Below are 12464 nucleotides of genomic sequence, written 5' to 3'. Positions count from 1 at the left end.
GATCAAATCAATAGTTACTGATTCTGTTCTGTTTAGCTTTTAGGAAACAAATAAGAGGATTTTTCTCCCAATGAAGTTTTATATATACAACAAAAGGTGACAATTTGAGCTAAATAACATAGAACATTTTTGTCCATCCTCGTGAAACTTATTTTAGGTAAACATCAGGCAAGCATGCATACACAGTACAATAAATTGAACACAGAACTATAGGGACGGAGCATATATTCTCTTTTTTCATCAGTCATAATTCTTCACAATCTTACAATGCCCATGGATTCTCACATGAAAATCAATGATATTTATACAAACAGGTACAGAATTGCAGTAGAAAGCTTTGGCTGCTAGCATGACAGTGAAGGTAACTTTTAATATTTTTTGAATCTATTAATTTACATTTAAGCAAGCATAACACTAATATGTCATAAATTTTAATGCACTGTGAACATGCACGTTAAAATTAGAATAACATTTTTGATACACCTTTTACATGTACATTAAAATTAGAGCAGGAGCAAATGTATACATGTGTGACACCATTGGGCATAAATGTCTAAAAGAAGTACACTCTTCCACCTAGAAATACATACTTGTTTTACATATATATGTACACCTACAGATGTATATGCATGTATGTATGTATACATATATCCTGTGAAAATAAGGCCACTTGCCTATGCTCCCTAATCTTGAATAATGTGGAATTTTAGGGCTTGAGGATCATAACCACATCTAATGATTAAATAAACCATAAAAACCTGTAACTGACCTGCCACTGAAAGGTTGAGTCTAATTACTCTTTGAACTTCAGTCTGGAAAGGGCACAATATGCCTGATATCTTAAGAACTCTCCTCTTACTAGACAGGGAAAAATGGAACCTTGGGTATAATTTGTCAAATTTTCAAACTCTTTTCATGATCTTTCTAGTGAAGGTTTTGGCTTTACAGCATTATTATAAATGTGATGACTTCTTGGTGACAGGAAACAATTTAGATGAAAAAAAGAGACTGCTACACAATTTAGATGAAAAAAAGAGACTGCTAAATTCATATTACTAATGTTAATGAATACAGAAAATATTCTCAGACCCCAGATAATGAATTTGAGTGTTTCACTTTCTAACTGAGTAGAAAAGCTGTCTACCTTTTATTTTCTTCCAATAACGTCTGGAGACACCAACAAAAAGGAAAATATATTCTTATAAATCAGAGTACAATAATACTGAACACTCATTGTAACTTCTATGCCTGAGAGATATTTACCAGACTTAAACGTAGCAGTTGATTTACCACTTAAAGTAGCTTACATGTTTTAATACAACCTGTTATTCTTAAAGGTGATGTGGCTTCATCTTTAGAAAAAAGCATCAGTAATAAACATATTAAGCAGTAATAGCTTGGAAAGCAAAACAAAACAAAAAACCAGGAAGAATAAATGTCAACATAGAAAACACAATATTCACTGGTAAAGTGATATTGTTACTAACTACAAAATTTCACAACATAACAAGTAAGCTTCACAAAAGCATATAAAAGTTTAAGATTCCAAACTAAGATTCCAAAGGCCAAGCTGATGATCCTTTAAGTAGGTTATGACAGCATTATTTTAAATACACGTATGGTTTTAAGACATTCCTTCACATGTCTGCGCGAACAAAAGAAGCAAATACTCCATCTTCCTGGGCCAAGAGGCTTTCTGGAGTGTCATATTCTAAAATATTTCCTCGCTTCATCACAATAACTAGGTCTGCTGTCAGAATAGTGTGAACCCGATGCTGTGAGTGAAAAAAGAATAAATGTATTCGTTAGAAATTTCAGGACACCAGCCAATGCAAGGGAAAATGCATATTTCACTGATTATTCAAGGACATTCCTTTATCTTGGGAAGCGAGGAGGTGCAAGAAGCACAGCCCTCTTTTTCTTTCTTATTTAAAGTATGATTGATTTACATACTTTTAAACACCAGCCAGTATGGTCTTATATAGGCTGTATTAAATTGGGTGTAGCTAATATAGTAGTTTCATCATTTTCATGGAAATGTGAGTAGGCTAACAAATGTTTGTTAAGTAGTTAAATGATAAGAAGAGTCATCGTGAACCAGTTGGGTTATAGTTTAATCTAGACTAAAATTATCTCTTGAGTAGAGTCAATAATTCCGTGGGCTAACACACAATTTGAAGAACTCTGGAAGGTGGTTCAATTCTAGGAAGACCATGTTGGGAAGTCCATTCTGGCATGCAGCGTTAAAATGAATTATCCAGGACTTTAGGTAGGCATGCTGTCTCTTTGCCTTTAGAGATCACTGCCACTCATTCATTCTCTCTTCCCACATGGTACCCTCTGGAGAGGTGTTAGTAATTCATCATTATAAAAGCTACCACCTACTGAGCATATATTATACATTAGGTACTCCACACACATACTTGTTAATCATCAGAACATTCCTCGAATGTGGGTGTTATCTCTCCCCACTTTATAGGGGAACACGTTGGGGTTCATAGAGATAAAGCAAAAGCGTATCACACAGATAATAAGTAGCAGAACCAGCAACCACACCAGACTTATTAACTTCAAAGTGTGAGGTATTTCCACTCTGCCATCAGACCATTTTGTTGGGAGGATCTGGTACTTAGAGGATTGTTCACCTGTCATTCTTAGCATCATGGTTAAGAATGCAGGCTCTGGGGCTTCCCTGGTGGCGCAGTGGTTGAGAGTCCGCCTGCCGATGCAGGGGACACGGGTTCGTGCCCCCATCTGGGAAGATCCCACATGCCGCAGAGTGGCTGGGCCTGTGAGCCATAGCCGCTGAGCCTGCTCGTCTGGAGCCTGTGCTCCGCAACGGGAGAGGCCACAACAGTGAGAGGTCCACGTACCGCAAAAAAAAAAAAAAAAAAAAAAAAAGAATGCAGGCTCTGAAATTAGAATGGACTCATGTTTTGGTTGTGCAATCTCAAGCAACAAACAACTTTTGTATGCTTCACCTTTCACATCAGTGAAATGATGGTTGTCATAGTACCTGCCCTGGAGAACGGTAGTAAGGATCAAATGAGATAATCCATGTAAAAAAAATTCAGGACTTTGTCTGATACATATGAGCAAATAATAAATGTCAGCTACTATAATTTTTTTATCATTAGGATTTACAAGGGAAAAGTCTTTGCAGTGTACCTTTTCACTACTCTTGCTAAGATAAGTGCTGTCCAATAGAAATAGAATGTGAGTGATAAATGTGAGGCACATGTAATTTTAAATCTCTTAGGAGCCACCTTTTACAAGCACAAATAAACAGGTGGAATTTATTTTAGTAATGTATTTTACCAATATACCCCAAATGTTATTTCAACATGTAACCAATATAAAAATTATTAATGAGATCTTTTACTTTCTTTTATTAGTATTAAGTCTTTGAAATCCAGTATGTATTTCACACTTACAACACCTCTCAATAGGACCAGCCACATTTCAAGTGCTCAGTAGCCACAGGTGGCCAGGGCCCACCATATTGGACCTGGACTGAACAGGTCAAAACATCAACATGAAGATGGGATTGCCAAACCTAGAAATATCATTTGTTTAGCTGATACACAGTCTTCCAAAGTGTCTTCGCCTAACAACCCAAAGTCCAACCTAAAGCCATCCCCAGAAGCAAAGGCTTATCACTTGCCCTGGGCCATGCAGATGGGGTAGTCTCAATGCTCATGCTTTCAGAAAAGCAAGCAATCCTGGCTGGCACTCACAACTAGAGGGGAAAAGCAACATGACTATGGAATGTGATAAAGATGACAGCTTAGAACATTCACCACTATTTTCAACTTCCATAGACAAACCTAAATCATTCACTAAATACAGGTAATGAATGGTATATATTTAGGAATTATCACACTTTGAAGGATAATGTTTACCTATCTTTGAGAATGGACCAGAGCCACTTGCATCCCCATGCATTTAGAAAAAAAATAAACATAATGAGCTATTTAATAGCTGCTATGCATTTCCTTCAAAAAAATTAGTTCTTCAATAACCATATCATAGATATTAAAAAAACCTGGCTTCTAAATCCATAAACAGAATATTATAAACATTGCTTTGATATTCTAAAATAATGTTTACTTTTAAAAATATTGAAAAACTTGGCCTATAGAAATAAATATATCAAGTGTTTATTCTATTACTCCAAAGTATTTTTCACTTGATGAAGTGTGGTATCAATTGTCATAGCAATGATGAAATTTTCAAAATGCTCCAGAGAAATTAATTTCATCAAGAGTGAAGAATAGATCACCTTCCTTAAAAAAATGCCATGCACTATTTTGGGGTATGAACGCTGCTTTTTAGAAGCCTGAGAAAGTTATCTTTAAAGTTATTCCACAATTTTCAGCGGCAGTTACCAAAAGTAACAGAACAACTTTTATCAGGGGAGGAAAAATAGTTACTCTTAATAGAACTGAGGATTGTTGTACAAAGGGTCTACCACAAATTGGTGGAGTTCTCCTTCCTATAAGCCTGGTAAAAAGAGTTGATCCCACAGTAATCTGTTCTCCTCCACAGCTTTCTGTGTGTCCAGGGGAGAGAACTCTAGGTATCCTGGTGGCCACCTCCACACTGTTGGTCTTGAAATGAAGAATGGGTAAAAGATATACAAGTACACAGAAAAGTATCAGTGAATGTAGGAGAACAAAAATCAGGTAAGAGAACATAATTTTTTGATGAAAAAATACAAATTATGTTCAAGTATCTTTCAGGTGTTGACTAAATGGGAGCACCCAACAATACCATGCTTCATGCAGAGTAAAGAAAACTAGTTGTTAGAGTAAACAAAGGTCTGTTTTTCCCCTTTTAACCTGCCTTTTTCAGGGGAGCAGGAAGGTCTTCCTCCCCATCTCTTCAGTGAGAAAATTCTGGAAAATATTATAGAAATATTTTTCAAGTTAGCCAATTCTCTCACCCATTAAGTCATTCACACTTTAGTGTGAATGAGTTAATCAAGTGACTCCAGGGTAGAAAGAATCACAGAGTTCACTGGGAAAGTGAGAGAAAATGGATTTCTTTTTACTTAGGCCCAGTTTACAGAAGGTGGGCCCTGATGGGGAATTATTTCCAGCCACCTTGAAAAAGCTGCACTTCAAAGGGTACCCTTTCTCCCATGCATCATTCACAAAACTGGAAGCACAAGCAAGCACTCCATACATAACTCCTATGACTCAACTGTTAAACTTAAGTAATTATTAAGTTAAACAATGCATTCTTCAGGACAAGTAAGGAATCACGTGTACGGTACTTTAAGGACGCTTACAGAACATCCTCAAGGAAGAGCGAAATTGTTCCTTAAGATAGAGGTAGATCTGGGTCCAGGTTTTCCGTGCTCTCTCTCTCTCTCTCTCTCTCTCTCTCTCTCTCTCTCTCTCTCTCTCTCTCTCGTGCATGTGTACATTTGAAAACATATTCAAGTGCCTCATTTGTATTGAGCACGATGGCACCCCGGTTGAACCGATTTGTATAATAATACCCTGTAGTTGGTTCCCTCAACACCTCCCTCCCCTCTAATCTCTGCCTTTGCTCGGCCTTACTGGGGGGAGGTTGCTAAGATAACTACCAGAGAATGGGCTACTTGGCAGAGTAGCTCAGGATGTCTACTTGTTGGTCATCACCAAAGTGGAAAAGAGGCCATTCTTGAGAGCGAGCAAGTTCGGAACAGTATCACACTCCACTAATATACCCTCAGATAAGACTAAAACAATGCCTGCATCCAAGATTGAAGAGACACGGTGCTGGAGAGAAAAGAAAAATGGAAAGAAGAGAAAAGAATCAACAAGAGGGAAAATGTCTAAGCAATTCATTTAAAAAGTAGTTCTGTTAAATTTAAGCCTAAATGTCAGTAAGAATCCATCCATCTGCAAAGAGGAAGAGACAAAACCATGGCCTCTTTGAAGTAAGCTATAATGGGCATTACAAAGGCCCTGGCAAGGCAGAACAGCTGTCTCATTGTTTTTTTTTTGCAAACAGCTAAGTAAATAGGAACATAGAAATTAAGTGCAAATAGTAGCAGACAAGGGAGTCAAACCAATGAATTTTCCTTCTGAAACTGATCATCAGACAATTCGATTATTTAAAAAAATAATAATCCCATATAAACTGCCATCTGTTTCTGGTGAAAAAGTACAGGCCATGACCTGCTGGAATCCCGAGACTGAGAACGTTCTTTCATCGTAACCTAGCAGAGGAAGGTAGAGCAGACAGCTTGGAAAAAAACAGTGTAAAGGCTTTCAAAGCATAGCTGTTCTTTTTGTTTTTTTTTTTTGTACAGATACAGAAATATTAGCAGAGAAATACATGATTCAACACATTTTAATTGCTCAAAAATAAAGAATATTGAATCTTGGAAGAAAAACCAAAGAGCAATAAATCAACTCTGTCGCCCATACTTACAGCTATTGTAACAACGGTGCGGTCTGCAAAAGCTGTCATTACCACTTTCTGCAAAATGTTTTCCTGCCAAAAAATAAATAGAGTCGGAATTTTCTCTGGACTACTTTCTCTTGCCATAATATTGATATTGTGTCCCCAAGAACAATGCTTCAACATGCCCAATCTCTTCTGAGAACTCTCACTGCTAAGTCTTCTGCAGAAGGCCTAACAGGGAGCAGTGCCCAGCAGCAAGCTCCGGCTGGCTTCTGTAGTGTCTTCAAAATGCAAATAAAACTCAGTTTATCAACTAGGAATGACTGATAGATTTATTGCCAGGAAATTGAATGAGGAAAATGAAACCAAATGGGTGTGGAAATGCTCACTTGAGTTATGCCATAAAAAGGATGTATTCAAACCTAATAAAACCCTAAAATAGTGTTAAGTTTTGTGTCAGAAAAGGAAAAAATAAAGTACATGCTAAAAATTTGGATTTTGACCCATAGAAGTACATTGCAGGCAGGAACTATTTTTATTCCCACCACAAACCGTTGCTATCATTATATTTTAAAAGATGTCCTGGGTAAAGATTCTACCTCTCTCCTAGAAAAAAAGTTCGATTACCTAAGTCTTAAAGTGAAGGAGCTATTTCTTCCAATCACAAGGTTTATTGCCAATTAATTCATTCTTATTCTCCCTCTTTCTCTCTCTCTCATCTTTACTGAGGCAGTACTATCCTTACAATAAGCCACGATATTGTAAGAACTTAGTAATTAATACTAATTTTGATGTAGTTATGTTTACTTAGTGAAATGGCTTCATTAGAAACTACTTCATTGCTTTCAATTATCTTAATTCCGAGAAAGATATATAAACTTTGAATAGGTACTTTAACTGATTAGTCTTACTTAATACAAATAAATGATGTCAAATTAGCACCTCCATATATATGGCTCTTAATAATCTTGACACTGATTCACCTTTTTGGGTAGTTTTATTCAATCTAAAGTGTACAGTAAGAAAAGAAATAAGATTTTTATTTTTGTCCTTTCTGTTACCAAACTTTTAATATCAAGTTAACTTTTATAAGAACAACATTAATTGATAGCAGTTCAATGTGATATTTTCCCCACTCAATCACAGCCTTCCAGACAGATCCTTCTTGGACATATTTGACACTTTTTTAAATTTAATTTTTATTTTATATTGGAGTATAGTTGATTTATAATGTTGTGTTAGTTTCAGGTGTACAGCTAAGTGATTCAGTTATACATATACCTATATCTATTCTTTTTCAGATTCTTTTCCCATATAGGTTATTACAGAATATTAAATAGAGTTCCCTGTGCTATACAGTAGGTCCTTGTTGATTATCTGTTTTATATACAGTACTGTGTATATGTTAATCCCAAACTCCTAATTTATCCCTTCCCCTATTTGACACTTTTAAATGATTTCTTTCAAAAGGCAAAGTTTCTGCCTCATTACCATGAATACATTGAGAAGGCCATTATTAATTCTAGCCAACATTAATTATAATGACTCCATCTTCAAATTGTGTTAGAAAATGATTGGTTTCAACTATCAATAGATTCTATTAAATAGAGATTTGTATACTTCATCTTAGATCTTCCATGACACAACACTTGAATACAGTACAGTACTCTCATCAACTGAGCCCTGGAATTTTATTGTTTTGAGGATTTATCAAAAAGTGATGACACTGAAAAAAATAGATATATGTGTATGTATAACTGAATCACTTTAATGTACATCTGAAACTAACACACATTGTAAATCAACTATAATTCAATAAAAAGAGGTAGAATGGAGAAAAATAAAGTAAAATAAAATAAAACTAGAAAAAAAAGTGATGACAAATTTATATGATGTTTATTGACAATAGGAGGTCCTTTAAAAGAAGAGTCAAGTCTCCTTTACTGAAATTCTGTTGTGCTGTATTATTGGTTGATCAAGGACGTGGCTGAGAAGATACTCAAAACAATAGTACTGAGCATTCAGAATCCAGTCAGGAAAAATAAGTTGTAATTTTCACATGCATTTCTTCACCTCTTCAATTTAAAGAAGCTTAGATAATGCACTCACTGTGGCCATGTCGATGGAAGCTGTCGCCTCGTCCATGATGAGAATACTGCTCTTGCGAACAAAGGCCCTGGCGAGGCAGAACAGCTGTCTCTGTCCAACGCTAAAATTCTCCCCACCTTCAGTGACAACTGCATCTAAATCAAAAAAAGAAGCAAGGACTTCATTAAAGAAATGATACTAACATTTTCCTTGGGCAAAGTAGTGGAAAACACATTATGTCCGACAAGAACATGCTGCATATCACTTTGTACTGGTGCAAGGATTTCATATTGGAAAAGCAAAGAGGAACTTTAACTGGGGAAAATGAAGATGATCCTGGGTCACCCTGTGTTTGAAAACAGGTGGTAAATTCCCTCCTTATAGTAGGATATAAAATACTGTTAAACATTTTAAAGACTGGAAGACCTTGGAGATTATTCAATTATTTAATATAATTATCCAAGGCCCAGGGAGATGATGTGGCTTGCCCATGATCATCTGGTTAACTGGTAGTAGAGCTTGATAAGAAACAGAATATTTTCAACTCCAATACCTGTTCTCCTTCCATTATATCATCCCCCTGGACTTTAAGCTCCTAGTGGGTAAGGACTGGGTTTGTTTTTGTTTATCAATGTATCCCCAGTACTTATCACTTGGCATCTGACATAGTAGCTGAATGAAACTTTATTGCATGTATAAGTGAGTTATGTCCTCATTATAGTTTTTTGTTTGTTTGTTTCAACCACATTCTATAAAGTACTACTGTGAGTTTAGCTTAAGTTCTATTTCCAAAATAATCTATATTATTAGGATTCAAACACTTTTTAGTAGGGCTCTGAGAGGAAATTTCTATTGATTATTGCCTCACTGCATCAAATTCTTATAATTTCTCACGCTTGGAGGCTATGCATCTATTCTCCAAATTTTAATGTATATAATAAATAAAAAGGAAGCGGGGCATGATGAATGTTCTTCACTAGAGTTGGCATGAACCAGATCATTATCAAACCACTGATGTAATCTTTATTAAGACAATGAGCATAAACAATATTCAATTACATAGTGTAAATGCAATTCCCTGTTGCTTACACTGTACCATAACCCCCAAATACTATGCTCATGATTCAAAACAGGTGCATGTAGGTCTCATGTTAGTGAAGAGAACTATAAAGATGTAATTGTCTGCCTTTCCAATTATTAGTGGGGGGAGGTCAGAGTCTTTAAATACCAAGGAAAAAAGGTCTGTAAGCATTATCACAAGTAGACTTTTCAATTTTTCAGTACATTTGCTGGGCTTTCCAGAGCAGACATCAAAAATTATTATGGAAAATTTACCCAGACCTCTGCAATTACTCCCACGGTGACACAGGCAAAGTCAGTAAAACTATCCTTAAAAACACGCTACCCCAATTTCGTTTGTGGGATGCCTTTTCCTTGGGACTAAATTATAATCATAAAAGGTATTGTTTTTGAGTCTCCTTTCCCAAATAAACTAACAAATAAATATTATGTATTAAATTTAGAATATCAACCAACTATTATCTTTCTGATGCTTTCTTAAATGTGTTCAGGTTTTAAGGAAACAGAAGACCAAAACTACAGATGTTCGCTTTTATGAATAAAGACTATGTAGTGAACTCTCTCTTGTTTCATTAATCATGTTGCTCTTTCGTTATTCACATTGCTCCTTTGTTTTTATCATCGGTTATTTGCCAGAAATTATACTACATCTGGGACTGAATTTAACTCAGGAATCGTTTGAGTACATGTTTCATATCTTACACAAGTATCCAAACTGATCCTGCAGCTAGGTAATAGAAAATAATGTCTTTCAAAAAATTATGTTATGTAAGTAAAAGGAATATGCCCTCCTGGCAGCAAAGAAAATGGCTGCTACTGTGGAGAAAATACCTGCTTCTAAATGGCACCAAGTACTCTTGCACTCCGGATCATGTAAATCATGTGAGCAGAATGACCACAAGGAAACATTCTAATTAAAGTGATCTATATCCATCAATGGTGGAAAGACTAAAGAGATAAATGTATTAATTGGAATATTTTGGCCTGCTCGCATAGAACAGAAGGTTATAAGGTTTCATCCTCTTGCACCCCCTGCAAAAACACTAGATTTTGAAGTGTCCTAATGACCTTTAGGAGATTATTTTAAATATAAGGAGATTTAACACTAGAATTATGTGATTCCAGCAAAAAATGTAGATATGTAGAATTCATTGCATATGTAAAAAATAAATGTATCATTTAGAAAATATACCTAGACCTCCTGGTAGGGATTTGACCATATTCTTCAATTGAGCAATTTCTAGAGCTTCCCAAAGTCTGTCATCCGTGCATTTGCACTCCGGATCTAAATTAAATCTGTAGGAAAAAAATCAGTTAGTTAGTGAATAAATTTTAAAAATGATTTTTAATGTACATTTGCTTACTGCTGTTCTTTCCTTAAAATGTAAATCCTATTTGTTTTGGTTACTGCTGTATGCCCAGGATCTACAACAGTGCTTAGGATAGAACAGGCATTCAATTCATGCTTGATGGGTGAATGAATGACCTGAATGTATGGGCAATGGTTTTCGATGATATCATTAGTAAGTTTAAATCCATGATAAGATTTGATAAAATGCATTAAATTGGATACATCTACTTTCATATGATGTTTAATATAACTTGAATAGTGACTAGCAAATTATTCCTACAGAACTGACATTAAATACATAAATCTATATGGGAACATGCAATGTTATTTCAGATGAGCTATGCTGCACCAACCATAATAACACTATTCATAATAAATATATTCAGAGACATAGATTTACTATAATTTTACTAAACAATCTGATACGCCCAGAACTTTTAATTAAAGTAATTTTACAATTGAATATGGAACAATCTTACATACATCTTCTCTTCAAGACAAGGAATATTTAGTGAAAGGTGGCAGATAATTTGCAGTTAAGTAGATAGAGGAGGGGAGCAAGAGAGAACAGAGGGTGGATGGAATGAGAGCCATGATCTGGTGGATGATGACACAGTGGACTTTGGAGTTGGACAAACTTTATTTGGAATGGCAGTGTTACCACTTACTAAGTATATGAACTTGGCCAAGCTACAGCTTCTCTGAGGTTCAAAATCCTCATCTGTAAAATGGGGACAATAATATGAACACTAGAGCAGTGCTCTGAGGATTTGATGAGATGATATATCACTATTTAAAGGACCTAGCAAAGAGTAGATACCTCCATTTTTTTTTTTTTTTTCATGAGAAACCACAAACCAGGCATGGAGAAGGCTGCAGCAGCTTCTTCAGAGCAATTTCAGCAGAAGGAGAAGTTGTGGGTGATGGGAGGGAATCAAGGTATTAACCAAACTCAATATCTGCTGAGGCCAGACCAGACACACAAGAGATAGGCAAGGTGTCTGTAGGGTGGACACCTCAGAAATGTCTGCCAAGAATCACTGTCCCCAAGTACAGAGGAAAAAGTGATGTTTGTAGGGTCGGATAGAAGAGATGAACTTCTGGAAGCACAAAGGATGGGCTTCTATAGGTTAAGTTAGCCACTCTAGGTGCCCCAATCCAAACTGTGGGACAGAACATTTGACCTCATCATCTTGGTGACAAACTTTCACACCTACCTGAAAAGCAATTCTGAGTAAAAGCCTCCTATGAGCCAAAGGGTAAGTCCTGAGGCACGTGAGTTTCTGCTGAATACGTCACCTACCGAATAGAACCGCTGAATAGGATCGGATCCTGCAGAATGATTGAAAGTCTAGAACGTAGTGTGTGCAGCGGCAGTTTTGAAATGTCTATCCCATCAATGACAATCTTTCCTGTTAAAGAAAAACAAAAATGGCAGCATGTAGTAAAATCATGAGTAAAGTAATATTTGTTTACAAATTGGAAGTACTTTCCTAGCTCAGAACTGAAATTCAGAAGAGGAAGCTTTCCATTTAAGTATTAAAAA

General features: G+C 36.0%; 1 protein-coding gene across 11 annotated transcripts in view; it reads right to left on the bottom strand.

Annotated features, from left to right (window-relative positions):
* Positions 1-1637: 1637 nt before the first annotated feature.
* Positions 1638-12464, bottom strand: part of ABCC9 (ATP binding cassette subfamily C member 9) — a gene marked incomplete at both ends in the record, with an annotated part of 138976 nt that continues 128149 nt past the window's right edge. For 6 of the 11 annotated variants that reach the window (XM_079716029.1, XM_079716031.1, XM_079716033.1 and 3 more), the window contains 5 exons: positions 5631-5768; positions 6427-6489; positions 8509-8642; positions 10760-10863; positions 12222-12330. In XM_079716029.1, the coding sequence (XP_079572155.1) occupies positions 5631-5768; positions 6427-6489; positions 8509-8642; positions 10760-10863; positions 12222-12330 (548 nt within the window). Of the gene's footprint in view, positions 1776-5630; positions 5769-6426; positions 6490-8508; positions 8643-10759; positions 10864-12221; positions 12331-12464 lie in introns of those variants that run through there. The other 5 variants (XM_079716026.1, XM_079716030.1, XM_079716032.1 and 2 more) reach the window with 1 other exon arrangement.

This window comes from Hyperoodon ampullatus (assembly GCF_949752795.1).
Source record: "Hyperoodon ampullatus genome assembly, chromosome: 11".
Classification (NCBI taxonomy): domain Eukaryota; kingdom Metazoa; phylum Chordata; class Mammalia; order Artiodactyla; family Ziphiidae; genus Hyperoodon; species Hyperoodon ampullatus.
Note: the sequence above shows the minus strand (reverse complement) of the source record. Positions and strands in the feature narration are given on the sequence as shown.